General features: G+C 43.4%; 2 protein-coding genes across 7 annotated transcripts in view; both read right to left on the bottom strand.

Annotated features, from left to right (window-relative positions):
- Positions 1-11549, bottom strand: part of PPP3CB (protein phosphatase 3 catalytic subunit beta) — a 52955-nt gene extending 41406 nt beyond the window's left edge. For all 3 annotated transcript variants that reach the window (XM_081105249.1, XM_081105250.1, XM_081105251.1), the window contains exon 1: positions 11369-11549. In XM_081105249.1, the coding sequence (XP_080961375.1) occupies positions 11369-11453 (85 nt within the window). In that variant the 5' untranslated portion in view covers positions 11454-11549. The remainder of the gene's footprint in view (positions 1-11368) is intronic.
- Positions 11550-14222: 2673 nt separating this feature from the next.
- Positions 14223-15718, bottom strand: part of USP54 (ubiquitin specific peptidase 54) — an 80597-nt gene continuing 79101 nt past the window's right edge. For 2 of the 4 annotated variants that reach the window (XM_081105401.1, XM_081105402.1), the window contains one exon: positions 14223-15518. In XM_081105401.1, coding sequence (XP_080961527.1) covers positions 14959-15518 — 560 coding nt within the window. In that variant the 3' untranslated portion in view covers positions 14223-14958. The remainder of the gene's footprint in view (positions 15519-15718) is intronic. The other 2 variants (XM_081105403.1, XM_081105404.1) reach the window with 1 other exon arrangement.

Genomic DNA, 15718 nt, shown 5'->3' with positions numbered 1-15718 from the left:
TAGAGGGTTCAATATTTTTCATCAAAAATTAATATTATCACCCTAGCTGGGTAATTCAGTTCGTTAGAGCATTATTCCAATATGCTAAGATTTCAAGTTTGATCCCTCGGTAGGGCACATACAAGAATCAACCAATGAATACCTAAGTAAAACAACAAATCGATGTTTCAGGCGCTCTTTCTCTCTAAAATCAATCAATAAAAATATTTTAAAAATTAATATTCTCAAATTACTACTTTGTTTGGCAACTTCTAATTTTAAAGCATTTCCATCTATTTTCAGGCTTTTAAGAGGTTTTTCTTTTTTATTTCTAATTCATCTTCAGTCCATTATTCCTGCTTTCCTAGGTTTTTCTTCCTATACATTTTTTCTCCTTATTTTCAGAGTATTTTTCCTGCTCTTCTATATTTGTGATAGGGAAAAAACAGAACATAAATGTATGTAATTGTAATGTAAATGATCAATAATTGAAATGGCTAAAATGGAGGATTAGCTGGAACAACCTAAAGGGCTATAAAATCACATCAAATCACCAAGTTTCTAACACTAGCAAACCTGATTTGATAATACTCATTTTGACCAAACTGTCCTGTTCAAAAACTTTCTTTAACCCAAATTTTACCATGATGAGCATATCTTCTTAGTAATCAATAACATTCACAGGGTATTTCATTCAGATTTAATGTACTGGTGCTAAAAAAGATTTAATTTAGGAAGTTGGAAAAATAAACCAGGAACACAGATTGATCAGGGATGTGGGAGGGACAGAGATCTTACTTTTTCTACTACTGAGTAAGAAATCCTGAAAATTAATCCTGTTCCCCAAGTATAAGCAAAGGCTGCAAACGATTAGGCCCCCTGAGGCTTCCAACACCAATTGGGTTGCAGCCGGTGCCAAATGAACAACTTTACTCCAAAGTGCCATTCAGATGCATGTGCTATTGGCAACGACGTAAAATGAAGTCCCCCCTGTCATCTATACTTCTGAATTTTTCTTTGTATTTTTTTTTAACTTAAAAAATTTTTTTTTATTGATTTCAGAGAGGAAGGGAGGGGGATGAGAGAGATAGAAACATCAATGATGAGCATTATTGATTGGATGCCTCCTGCATGCTCCCTACAGGGGATAAAGCCCACAACCAGGACATGTGCCCTGATGGGGAATCAAACCATGACCTTCTGGTTCATAGGTCAACTTTCAACCACTGAGCCACACTGGCTGGGCTCTCTGTATTTCTTTCACTTATTCCATGCCATCCTCTGGCTGTTCTCCTCTCTCTGAATCTTTTTTACTGAGGCCTCTAAAATTCCCATCACAAGCAAAAAACAAAAACAACAAAAAAAAATCCACCCCTCCCCGCCCCCATTTTACTCTTTGTTCAAAGAACTCTTGTCTTCATCTCTCTAGCTTAATTAAATCTTAGTTCCCCTGAAGGACATTTTCTCAAACACATTTTTCAAAGTGAACACTCCTCATTAATCCACACTCCACTACTCCAGCAGAGAAAAAAAGTTCAGTCTTTAGCTCCCCATTACCACTTCCAACATCATCACTTCACTGAGGCAAAAAACACCTCCTCCTTTGAAGTCCCTGCCTTTGTTAAACTTCTAGTCATCTCTCATATGAAACTCACAATATATAGGAATGAGGAGTAAGGGAGAATTACTTGTTTTGTGTTGTTTTTTCATGTTTTTATTGATTTTAGGGAGAGAAGAAGGGAAAAGGATAAAGAGATAGAAACTTTGGTCAGCTGCCTCCTGCACGTCCCCTACTGAGGATTGAGCCCAGGCATATGCCCTGACCAGGAATCAAACTGGCGACCTCTTGATTCATAGGTTGATGCTTAACCACAGAGCCACACCGGCTGGGCTGGGTTATTTTTAAGATCAGAGACTTAACTATGTTTATCTGCTCAAAGGAAAGACCCAATGGAGAGTCAGAGGCAGAAGAAACAGAATAGGGGGACATGCGTGGGGTATGGGATTCAGAGCACAGATAGAATGTTTAGTATTGGATGGGAGGAATACCTCTTCCCTGAGATAGGAAGAAATATAAAGGTAGCTATCCCTTATCTTGACAACTAAGCTTCTTGAAAAAGTAATCTACAACGGATATCTTCATCTTCTCACTTTTTGTCTATTTTCCTTTGGTCCTGGAAAACTGGGGAGGGAATTTCCCCCACTCCTCCTGGAATTACTACGACCTTTTCAATTATTCCCATACTCCACAATAATCAGAATACTTATTCCAAAATTCAACATTCTTGCCCTGGCTGGTGTGGCTCAGCTGGTTGAGCACCAAAGGGTTGCCAGTTCAATTCTCAGTCAGGGCACATACCCAGGGCTGTAGGCTCAATCCCCAGTTGGGGGCAAGCAGGAGGTAGCCAATTGATATTACTCTCTCACACAGATGTTTCTCTCTCTCTCCCTTCCTCTTTCTCTAAAATCAATAAAAACATTTTAAAAAATTCAGCATTCTCTTGTTTCAAGACAGGTTTCATGACATAATATCTAAATTCTTTATCCAAACATGGCATACAAGATTCTGTGATCTGACCCTTCCCTACATTTCCAACCCTCATCTTTTGCACTATCTCACGTTCCACATACATCCTACACTATGGACACTTTATTTTCATTTTTTAAATTACATCGTTTTATTTAAAATGTTTACCTTGCATGCCTGTTTGGGGGTACACTATTCCTATCTTTTGCCTAATTTCTCCTTGTACTTAAACTCATTTCAGTGTTCCCATTATTGAAAAATTTTCCTAATGTTTCCAGACAAGGTTAAGGTCACCACCTCCTGTGTGGTTCCATAGCATAACATTAGATGCACACCTATATCATGGCACTTAGCAACTGCACTGTAAATATGTTTCCCCCATGAGCTTATGAGCTCCTTGAAGGGAGAGGGCTGTCTTTCATCTCTACATACCTAGAGATTGGAACATAGGTAACTAGTAAGTGTTTACTGAATTGAAGATATACTACAGCTCCTAAAATATTTGTATATCTTGATACTAATTTATAGCGATAAAAACATAGTGCTTTATTTATAAAGTATTTTCACATACATAATCCTGTATGATTCTCAGAGACATCCTGTGTGTTTATAGGGCAGGTTTTATCTCCATCTCACAAATGAGGTAACAGTTTTGACTCAAAGTATTTCAACTAACTGGGTTTGAATCCTAGCTCTACCTTAACAACCATGGTAGGGCCATGATTGCAACTGAGATCTTCAAATGCTAATCCAGTACCATCTGTCTTATACTAACACAATGACAATGCTTTTGTAACTAAAAGATTCATCAGAAGTCTTCTTAATCATGAAAAACGGTCGCCAGAGGTAGAAGCATGCATTGGCCACATGCTCTTAAAGGAAAAGGTTCAATAAATCCTATAGTACTGTATTCAAAATTTCAAAGTATCCTTCGGGTTCCTTTTAATTTGTGGTGGTTTTGTGAATACAATACCTTCCCATCAAAACTGATTCCCTTTCCCAGCTTATTTTTGTTATATTACCATTCTCTGTCACTCAGACTTAAAATTTTAGTGTCGTTTTTTTAAGCTCCAAGTCCTACTGGTTCTTCATATGCTCATTTTCTTACATCTCCATTACTGCAATCAATGTTAGCTAAGTCAAGGTCTTACCACTTTGTGTACTAGAAAAATCTAAGCTCTACTTTTTCTCCCCCTTGACTGTGTAAAGCACAGCTCGATTAACCAACTCAAAAACTTTGGGTAGTTTCTTAAAGGGGAAAAAAGCCTGAAACTTATTTTCTTTTTTAAAAAAATTTTTGTCTGATTTTGAGAGAGAGAGGAAGAGAGAGAAACATCAATCTGTTGTTCCACTTGTTTATGCATTCATTGACTGATTTTTGTATGTGTCCTGAATAGGGATGGAACCCACAACCTTGGCGTATTGAGACAACACTATAACCAAGCTACCCGGCCAGGGCCTGGAACTTATTTTCAGGGGCCTTCTCAATTTGTCTTCACATGTCATTCTAATCTCTGCCTCTAAATTTAATCAATGTAATCAATTCCTAAAGCAAAATTAGCTGGATTATTGTTTCCTTTAAAAAGTTTTGCTCTTCCACCTCTTTCATTCCCATATCCAATAACTGATCCAATATATATCTACCATTTAATATTACTCATAAGTTGTGTCATATCTGGTTTCTCTCTTTCCATTAATTCATGCCTTGGTCATTCTGTATTTGAACTACACCATTAATCTTCTGACACCCTGATTTAAGCCTCTCTTCTAACATTTTGTTCTACACAATACCATATTAGCTTTCAAAACTAAGATATTGGATCATTCCTCTACTTTGAAACCTTCAACAATAATAATGGTGATGGCTACCATTGCTGAATACTTATCATGTGCCAGGCCAGACACTGTGGTACATACTCTACCTCGACTATCTTCATTAATCCACCAAAACCCCCATAATATTACTTCATTACCTCTACTTCACAGATGAGAAAATTGAGGCTTAATGATATTAAGAATATTGTCCACAGTAAAAAGGTTATTAAGGTAGAGCTAGGATTCGAACCCAGTCAGCCTAACTCTAGAACCTGTGTTAATCATTCAGAGGTTATACTGTTTATTAGCTCAAGTCCTAGCTTTTCAGCTGGTGTACAAAAGATCCCTCCAACTTCATCTCCTGCCATTACTTGCCAAGCACTTTACACACTGTCACATATTTCACGCTTAAGAAAAAACACAACTCCATGCCTTCCTGCTGTTGTTTGTGCTACCAGAAAATATTTTCTCTACCCAGACCTAACTTCTACCTAGAGAAATTCTACTTGTCCATTAAGGCCCACCTCAAAACATAAGACTTGGTGATGCTTTCTCTCCAGGTAAGATAGTCAATCCCTTTTTTACAGCTCCAACCGCACTTTGTACCTAGTTCACTGTATTATTTATTACAATAATGTCTCCTCCTCTAGACTGCCAGCACTCCAAGAGAATCTATCTAACTTAATATATTTAATTCCCCAATGTCTAATATAATACCTGGTGCAAAGCAGGTACTTAATAAATGTTGCACAAATAACTGGTTCCAATCCTCTACTTATCTGAAACCTACCCATCCTTCAAGGCCTTTTTACTCCTATACAAACTCTTGCTAGACCACTCCAGTCCAGAGTCATCACAGCCTCCTTTGAACTCAAATAATTGCTGGTTCTGCCCCTTAGCTCACATTTATCAAATACACCTGTCCATATGACATATAACCTTTCATGAGTACTTATTTCTTCAAGAACCAATACTGTATTTTATCTTTTTACACTTGTTTTTCTACAGTTTTAGCATATAGCAGGCATTTAACAAATATCTCCCATTTGATTATCTGAGGTATCAAAATAAATTTTACATACCAAACAAGGATATCCAATTAGCTTCAGCTTATCTTATCTCTGTGTATAAGCATTTTTATGATGAAATAATGTCATATGATTGGCAGTAAAACATAACTCATTTAATAAATCAAGGTTCTTTTCACTAAACTTCCTTACAACTTTTTTGAAAATGTTTTTATTTCAGAGAGAGGGAGCGGGAGATAGAAACATCAATGATGAAAGAGAATCATTGATCAACTGCCTCCTGCATACCCCCTATTCGGGCTCGAGCCTGCAACTGGGGCATGTGCACTAACCAGGAATCAACCGAACTGCAACCTCCTGGTTCACAGGTCGACGTGGAACCACTGAGCAATACCAGCCTGGTGTTTACAACTTCTACCAATTCATTCAATGGCTCTGGAACCTGAAACCTTTGCCTCACTAGTAAGCAGCTGTATTTCCTCCTTGGCATGTTCCTTCTAAGATGTCTTGTTACCACAGTGTGTTCTCTCTCTCATACACACACACACACACACACACACACACACACACACACACACTATTCTCTGTTCTTTTGCTTTCTCTAGGACACATAGTACTGAAGAATTATTTTAGTAGGCTTAAGAATTTAATGGGGGTAGAAAAAAAATTAAAAATCAATTTTAAGAGTTATCTTTTTACATAGGCAAGTCCACAAAATACCTCTAGTAAACAAAAATTAAAATTCAAGTTGGTTTAAAATATAATGAAATAGAATTAGCAAGAAACACTGAAGTAGCTATGTGACCCCAAGACCTATGTGTTTCATCTAAAAATCTGTAATGAGCCGGGCCAGTGGTGCTTAGTGGTTGAGCATCATCTATGAACCAGGGGGTCACGGTTCAATTCCTGGTCAGGGCACATGCCAGGGTTGTGGGCTTGATCCCCTGTGTGGGAGGTGCAGCAGGCAGCCAGTCAATGATTCTCTCTCATTATTGATGTTTCTATTTCTATCTCCCTCTCCCTCTCCCTTCCTCTCTGAAATAAATACAAATATTAAAAAAATAAAAATAAAAATCTGTAATGAAAAATAAGCAATCCTAATAAAGCTAAGGTACTGGAAAACACTTTAGCCAAATGACCTAAGCAGGGCAGGCTAGCAACAGAACCTAAGTAAATCAAAGGTTGCCCATTAGAAATATATCAGCTTTAAAAAATTTAAAACACATACTCTTCAGTGTTTTGGTTTAATCAGTAAATCTGATAATTTAAGAAATGAGGTTAAAAATATTTATATTGAATGCAAAAGAAAGTCATATTTTGTGTGCTAAAATGAACATACACACAATATAGACCAGTGATGGTGAACCTATGACACGCGTGTCAGAGGTGGCACGTGAACTCATTTTTTTGGTTGATTTTCCTTTGTTAAATGGCATTTAAATATATAAAATAAATATCAAAAATATAAGTCTTTGTTTTATTATGGTTGCAAATATCAAAAAATTTCTATATGTAACACGGCACCAGAGTTAAGTTAGGGTTTTTCAAAATGCTGACATGCCGAGCTCAAAAGGTTTGCCATCACTGATATAGACAATGCACTGTAAGTGATAAAGTACACTTTTTAAAAAAATTAAGACTAAAAGATTCAATCATCTCAAGGGACAATCTAGTCTTACAAATCTGGGTACATTTTTAAAGTATCTGGAAAGAAAAGGAAGTGTCTGTACAATTTAGGTCAAGCAAATTTGCGGGGGAGGAGGGAGAGCAAAATACATAAAATTCAAAGTTTTATGCTTTAATTAATTACCCATACCAACTTTGTTGATGTGGCAGTAAGGCACTTATGGAGATGCAGTTAGCTATTTTTCCTAGTTTGTTTCTATTTTCTTATTTCCAACTTCTTATCTAAAAGAATAGAAAAATGCTTAACAGAAAATAGTTAAAGAAGGCATACTATTCTCACCTAAAGCACTTGGGCTACATAAACTTTAAAAGAGAAGAATTATACCAGAGCCATCAGCTGGAGTGGGCTCAGAACTAAATTTGCTTTAACTAACCAGAAAACCTAATTACTCTTTATTAGTGATATGGAATTACCACTAATAATTTCAGTGAAGAGCTAATTACATTTATACATGAATCATCTATAGTATTCCAATATCTCAAACTTCACATGAAGTGAATTTCAGACACCTGAATATTCAACGCTGAAAGACCTATCTCCTCCCTTTAAAATCCATGTGACTATAAAATACAGGCCTCTTGACTAGAAGTGTTAAGAGTATAAAATTGAGAAAAGTTCCAGGGTATAAATGACTACTTGTATTTGATACCAATGATGGTCTCCATAATATTACTAATATGAAATGGTATAACCGCAAAACTAGCACATATTGTACTTTGTAAAAAATCTGGATTTTAACAAGTTTTAAAATTGATTGAATGAACACTGTGGATATCTTCTCTGTCATCAAATGTAACATTATGGTATGCAATTATTGAATGAGGAATGCAAGAAAGAAGCTGAAATCTAAAAGTGGGTTTCTGTATGAAAGGTGAATTTCCGCCGAAACTGGTTTGGCTCAGTGGATAGAGCGTCGACCTGCGGACTGAAAGGTCCCAGGTTCGATTCCGGTCAAGGGCATGTACCTGGGTTGCAGGCACATCTTCAGTAGGAGATGTGCAGGAGGCAGCTGATCGATGTTTCTCTCTCATCGATGTTTCTAAATCTCTATCTCTCTCCCTTCCTCTCTGTAAAAAATCAATAAAATGCCAAAACCGGTTTGGCTCAGTGGATGGAGCGTCGGCTTGCGGACTGAAAGGTCCCAGGTTCGATTCCGGTCAAGGGCATGTACCTGGGTTGCGGGCACATCCCCAGTAGGAGATGTGCAGGAGGCAGCTGATCGATGTTTCTCTCTCATCGATGTTTCTAACTCTCTATCTCTCTCCCTTCCTCTCTGTAAAAAAATCAATAAAATATATTAAAAAAAAAATCAATAAAATATATTAAAAAAAAAAAAAAAAAAAAAGAAAGGTGAATTTCCCAGTAATTTCTGAGTAAGCCAGGGATGAGACTCCATGTGCAAACTAGTCTGTTGCAAACTATCTCTATAAACATGTGATCCATATCAGGCATTCCAACTGGCTAACAAACACAATAAAGAAATGAAAGTTGTCTTGATGAAAAATATACTATTGAGTACATGAGATCTTATACCTATAAACTCTATTTAACTATGATTTTCTATTTACTAAATCAAATTATTTTTATTCTATATTCAAATATGACTGTTTTGGAATCACATCTTACCCCCAGAATACACCTTGCTTGAAATCTTATTTTTACTGTATTTAAATAGTATAGGGAAAACATTACCATATATATCTACACTAATAAAAGACAAACATGCAAATTGACAACACCTTTGCTACATCTTAAGCCACGCCCACCAACCAATCAGAGCAACTATATGCAAATTAACCCAACCAAGATGGCGGCCAGCAGCCACAGAGCTGGAGCAAGCAGGAGGCTTGGTTACCCCAATGATGCAGGAGGCCAAGCTTCCCACTTGCTGCGGCCTGGCTCTGAGCGCCAGTCAAAGCAACAAAGTTTCAATTATAGAAGGTAAATAAACCCCAGATACCTGCTTTCAGCCTTGGCCACAGAGCTGGAGCGAGCAGGAGGCTTCCCTCCCACCCGCCCTGGCCTGCTCTGAGCTCCTCTCAAAGCTACAAAGTTTCAATTATAGAAGGTAATAAATCCCAGAACAAAAAAAAAAAGAAAAAGAAAAAAAGGAGAGGCTGGGAGCTTCCGTTGCTGGAGGGGCTTGGCCAGCCTGAAAACGGAACTCAGCCCCTCACCCAGACTGGCCAGGCACCCCAGTGGGGACCCCCACCCTGATCCGGGACACCCTTCAGGGCAAACTAGCTGGCCCCCACCCGTGCACCAGGCCTCTATCCTATATAATAAAAGGGTAATATGCAAATGACCCTAACAGCAGAATGACTGGGAATGACTGGTCACTATGACACACACTGACCACCAGGGGCCACTCAATGCAGGAGCTGTCCTCTGGTGGTCAGTGCGCTCCCACAGGGGGAGCTCTGCTCAGCCACAAGCCAGGCTGACGGCTGCCAGTACAGTGGTGGTGGTGGGAGCCTCTCCCGCCTCCTCAGCAGCACTAAGGATGTCCCACTGCAGCTTAGGCCTGCTCCCTGCTGGCAAGTGGACATCCCCCGAGGGCTCCCAGGCTGCCAGAGGGATGTCTGACTGCCAGCTTAGGCCCAGTCCCCCAGGGAGTGGGCCTAAGCCAGCAGGTGGTCATCCCCCGAGGGGTCCCAGACTGTGAGAGGACACAGGCCGGGCTGAGGGACCCCCTTCCCCCCCCCAGTGCACAAATTTTTGTGCACCAGGCCTCTAATACATACACACACACACACACAGATATATATATATACAAGAAACAAGAAGATACACAGCGTAAGAATAGCATAAACTCATTGTTCAGGAATGTGATTGGTTGCCCCATCCAATAATAGGGTGGAAGTGCCCAGGAAATGAACATATAACACAGATAAATAATCAGAAAATGAAGAGGTAGCCCATGTCTCCTGTGCCCACCCAGACAAAAACTCCAGTATTTCATAATAGGATGAATGCCTGACCTACCAATCTTCCTCTCTTTCTTTTTAAGAAGATTTCACAGGACCAGGATCCCATAAACTCTTTATTCAACTCATTCCAATGCCTGGCCCAGTCGGATATACTACTAACTTTTAAAAATTATCTGCAGAAGCCTGGATACAAATTAGTGTTATTATTAAAGGAGGCTCAAATTGAAAACTTAAAATAACACAAAGGAAAAACTTTCTCTTGTTTTTAAATATTTTAATGGAAACATACCTGGTCACTAGGCTTAACAGTGTTTAACCATTGTGCCAGTATATTTGAGAAACTAAACTAAATAAATAAATAAACAAAAGAAGTATCTATCTTTCAAGAATAAACGTAATACAATAAAAAAAAAAACTTTATCCTATAATGATTTCAATTTATTGACCAAGCTACATGGTAAAGAAAAAAATCATTCCAAATCGTTTTTCACCTCCACGGAAGTGTTTGCAGTTGATGGGCTCGCCCAGAAAGCATGGAAATCGAAGTAACTCTCAACTAGCCCTTTATTTTTTTTTTTCTATTTTAAATGCATCTGCTGACCTGTTGTGGGTAAACATCCATAAATTCGGCCCCAGCTGAGAAACATTTAACTTTTCCTTCCACGGGGAGTGTATGGGTGTGCGCTCGAAGGGCAGGGGTAACCCTTAGGCCTTTGACCAGTGTTGATGGTTTTCTAAATTTTGTAAACGCTTCTTTCTATCCACGAGGCTTTTTTTTGTCTTTTCTCCATCCGTTCTGCACCTAAAGCCGGGTCCCCAATCCTGCCTCGTCCCTTCACCCTGGTCTAACCCCACATGGTTCCCCCGCGCGGGGTGGCCGCGGAGTCCCGGAGCGAACCCGGGGAGCCGGCTCTAACTGGGGGCGCGCGGGGCGGGAGGCTGTCACCGGGGCGGCGGGCGGCTGTCACCGGGGCGCGGGCGCGGCCAGAGCCGGGATGTCTGACGGCTCAGCCCCCGCCCCGCGTGGCGGGCGGCCGGCGCCCCTCGGTCCGTCCCGGCAGCCGGGCGTGCAGCTGTCGCCGAGCAGGAAGCGCATCGCGGCCCCGGGCCGCTCGGACGGGCCCAGCGGGAAAAGGAAGGGGCTCGTCGCGGCGCCCAGCGGCCCCAGCCTTTCGGCTCCGAGGCCGAGCGCGAAACCCCCGCCCCGGCCCGCAGGCCGGAGAGACCGCGGAGCCGCCGCCACCGGCTCAGCCCAGCCCAGCAGGGGCCCGCCCAGGGGCCACTCCCCGAGGGAGGCAGCCAGTCACTCGCCCGCCCTTCCGGGCCGCTCGGGAGGGACGGTCTCCGCCCGCCCTCACTCAGCGCCTCGGGCCGGGCCCCCAGGGCTCCGTCCACCTCTCACCTTTGACGACGCGGTCAGCCCCGGGAGGGGGCGGCGGGGGCGGGGGCGGGGGCGGTGCGGCCCGGGCCGGCTCCGGGGCGGCCATGCTGGGCCCGGGGCTCGGCTCGGCGTTGGGCCGGGCGGGGTTGGGGGCGGGGGCGGCGGCTACCCGAGCCAAGCGGCGGCGCCGCCGGGGAACATGGCGGACCCTCTTTCCCTACAGAGGGGCTCGGACCGGCATGCACCGCGCGGGCGGGGGCGGGGGCGGGGGCGGGGCTGGCTCTAGGGACCTGATCAAAATTACTGCGGCTGGAGCAGCAGGACGCGGCCAAGGGATCAAGTTAAAATTCTGGGCAGGCGAAAACCGAAGCGTGAGGAGCGAGGGCTGCCCGTGGCTAGCTGCTGCGGTGAAAGGAGAGCCAGAAAGCAGGACGGGCTCTCATGGAGCTGCCAGTAAGAGGGAAGACGTGATGAAATCTCAGACTCTCCTACTAATAGGAAAACAAGTGTATAACAGTTTGGCTACCGGATCTGGGCACTTTGGTTGGTAAGGGACGAGAGAAATAGAGGAGGCATTGCAGGTTCCACAAAGCGATCGTTCACAGTGGCGTTTGAGAGGGAATCTGGCCCGTGTGTGTAGAGCCTGGGATTGTTAAGACGGATGGCACAGAGTAAGAATGAATGCAGGTAGGGAAGGTTAGGCTCCGAGGTTAAGGACCAAATAGGTAAGGGAAAGGAAGGGGTGACTTCAAACGATACTCCAAGAGAGTACAGATTCACCTGAAAAGAGCACGCCTGCCTCTTGGTTCATTCAGAAGTTCGATTTGGAAGGCCGAGGAACAAGTAGAGAATTGGAAATTAGTTCCTCGTAAGAAATACCTCATGTGGTGTTTCCGTGCACGTACAGAATCCGCGCACAGGTGACCTATGAAACCTAAATAGGGACGGATATTCATGGGGAAGAGGACAGTGGGACAAGAACTGATTGAGGCCTGGCTGGCCCAGTGGTTGAGCCTCAACCTATGAACCAGGAGGTCACGGTTCGATTCCCGGTGCGGGCACATGCCAGGGTTGTGGGCTTGCGGGGGGGGGGGGGGGGGGGGGGGCGGGCATGCTGATCAATGATTCTCTCTCATTGATGTTTCTATCTCTCCTTCTCCCTTCCTCTCTGAAATAAATAAAAAATATGTTTAAAAAAGATTGATTGCCCTGACTGGTTTGGCTCAGCGGATAGAGCGTCAGTCGGCCTGCGAACTGAAGGGTCCCGGGTTCAATTCCATTCAAGGGCATGTACCTTGGTTGCGGGCACATCCCCAGTAGGGGGTGTGCAGGAAGCAGCTGATGGATGTTTCTCTCTAATTCATGTTTCTAACTCTCTATCCCTCTCCCTTCCTCTCTGTAAAAAATCAATAAAATATATTTTTTTAAAAAACAAACAAAAAAAAGAACTGATTGACTACTCAATAATTATCACCAGTAGATGTACTGGATCATGGATAGAGACCAGCACATCCACTAAGATGTATGTATCTTGATGGCACAGGATGCAAGTGGGAGGGGTGAGAAATTCCTGCCCATCCTCCTGCTCAGCACTGCATGTGCTCAGAATCTGTTCATAACGGGTGATAATTAGGTAAGCAGCAGTCCAAAGGTCTTAAAGAGCACATTCTACCTCTTCTTTTTGTCAGACTCAATGATCCTGAGCCCTGGGGTAAAAGAGAAGAGGAATACCCAATAGGTATTCTTTGCAAAGGGAACCCACGAAATATCTTTTAGAGGGAGGAGAATTTGGGAGTGGGACAGGGTAAAAATGATTTCAGGCATGGAAGTGCAATAATTGCACTGGGGAAGGGAAGGGAGGAGCAGCCATGGAAAGAAAACAAGGGAGGGAGAGGAGGCACATCACAAACTTATAGAGGGAGGGCACCAAGAATACATAGATCAAGAGTGAATTTATAAAAGGAATTCAAATCTCTAGAAAATCTCCCTAAGGAGGTATGGAGAAAGCAGGTGATGTATTTAGTGCCTCTTGGAAAGGGGTAGGAGATATACTGGCAGCAGCAATAACAAGGAAAGTCACTCCATTTTAGGGCACATTGACTTCTACCTTGAATATATATCCTTCAACTATCCTTCAACCCTTAAACTCGTTGGCTCCTCACTTTCACTGATATAAAAGCCATATATATCCTATATAACCAAAGCCGAATATGCTAAGTGTCCGGTCATCCGGTCAACCAATTAAAGTGTAATATACTAATGATATGCTAAGGCCGCTCAACCGCTCACTATGACGTGCACTGACCACCAGGGGTAAGATGCTCTGATTGGTAGGTTAGCTTGCTGCTGGGGTCTAGCCAATCGGGACTGAGCGAGACGGGCCGGACACACCCTGGAGCCCTCCCGCAGTCCCTCCCCGGCTGGCCAACCTCCCATGTCTCTCCCCTGCCGTGATCATGCACCGGTGGGGTCCCTCGGCCTGGCCTGCGCCCTCTCGCAATCCAGGACCCCTCAGAGGATGTCAGAGAGGGGACTTCGGCCCAATCCCACAGGGGGAGCACCACTCAGCCAGAACCTGGGCTCACAGCTGGCAAGCGCAGCGGCAGTGGTGGCAGCGCTAAGGATGTCTGTCAGCTTAGGCCCACTCCCCCCTAAGCCATCAGTCAGACATCTCCCAAGGGCTCCCGGACTGCGAGAGGGTGCAGGCTAGGCTGAGGGATCCCTCCCCCCCGCCCCCCCCCCCCCCCCGCGCTCAGTGCATGAATTTCGTGCACAAAGCATCTAATTAATATATATATATATGCCAGCCCACACCAATATAAAAGAACAAGAGCATAAAAAAGGGCTTTAAAAGACAATTAAATGACAAGGAATTAAATAGAACTATATTATAGATTTATTAATGAAAAATACTTTACAAAAACAGTATGTTTGGCCCTAAAATAGGTCAGCTGACTCTGAGGGTTTACAATGGGGACTGAGCAAGTGGCAGTAATGGCTCTGCTGCTGAGACAAGAGGGTGTGTTAGTGTGCCCGACTCCATCTGTTCAGAGGGCAAATGTTGGCAGTTCCGCATTCTAGGCCTAAGGTTTGGGAGCACAGGAAAGACTGACAGTCTATAACACTTGGGTAGATGGGCTGCCCTGTGGTCAGGACAATGACCATAGGGCTTCATGTCCCTTCAAGAACGGGGGATGGGGAAGACAGGTAATATGGACAGGTAGATAAAACGAAGGGTAGGATTTGGTAATATAGTAGAGGAACAGAGGATGAGGGCTCAGGAACAGGTATGGGCATAAAGTATCCAGGACTAAAACAATGACCTAAGGAATGGCTAGTGTCCAGAGTAATATGGATTCATTTTTAAAGTGGCTCAAATAAAGCCCTAAATAGCAGCTGCTTCCTTTTGCTAGGTGAATGGAAATTAGAATTTCAAATATTCCTTCTAAAAAAGCCACATCACATTAGAAATTCCTGGCACCCTTAGGAGAAACTGCCAGCTCTATGATGAGATGAGATTAGCACAACCCTGGCAGGGATGTAGGGTATGAACTCTGCACAGTACTGTTTAAAAAGAAAGCCGTGGCTCTCGGAGAAGAAAGGGGTGACCCTTACCACCTGCTGTGCTGCAGGGCTCTAGCCCTGGTCTGCTCTCTTCTAGGGGCATCTGCTAGAGCATACAGAAACTCCTGTCCCCCTGTCCTCCTGGGCCCAGGTTGCGGGGTATAACTGCTTTGCCTCCAGTCATCATCTGGGGGCATATCTACTCTCCGAGGACCAGGGGATCGAGATCCTGGAACAGGACCCAAATTCCAAGCTGACCTCATGGGAACATGAAGACTGCTTAATGGTGGGGACACAGGGTGAACAATGGGAGCAGGGGAAGGTGAATGGAAAAGATCTCCCCATGACTGAGCATGAGGAACATGATGGCCCTGGTGTCTTTCTGGTAGTGTGGCAGAGGGGGTTAGCTGAGGCTTGTACCCTGGAGTAGTCAGGAATCTAGCCCCAATACGCTGGTTGGCCTCTGACCACAGTCCCCAAGAGGCATCTGTTCTGTTACGATGGGGGAGACTCCGGTAGTTCAAAGTCGTTCCTGCGTACTTGACCCGTTGGGAAGTTTCATCCCTGTCACACATAGCCAGAAACGGCTGGACACTCCTTGAAGTTCCTGGGAAGAGAAAAGAACCAAAGACTGAGCATCTTCAGTAAATCATTCTCCTTCCCAGACGACCCTTCTTGGCTGTTCCTTCCAACTCTCCACCCCTCTAAGAGCATACACACAAGGGGAAGGAGGAGCCTACCTTTGCTTTTAATTTCATTTTTAATTACATCAAAATCAAGTCTCTTACCTTCAACCTTGGCAAATAA

Source organism: Myotis nattereri (assembly GCF_964212035.1).
Source record: "Myotis nattereri genome assembly, chromosome: 13".
NCBI lineage: Eukaryota > Metazoa > Chordata > Mammalia > Chiroptera > Vespertilionidae > Myotis > Myotis nattereri.
This window is presented reverse-complemented; position numbering and strand designations above follow the sequence as displayed.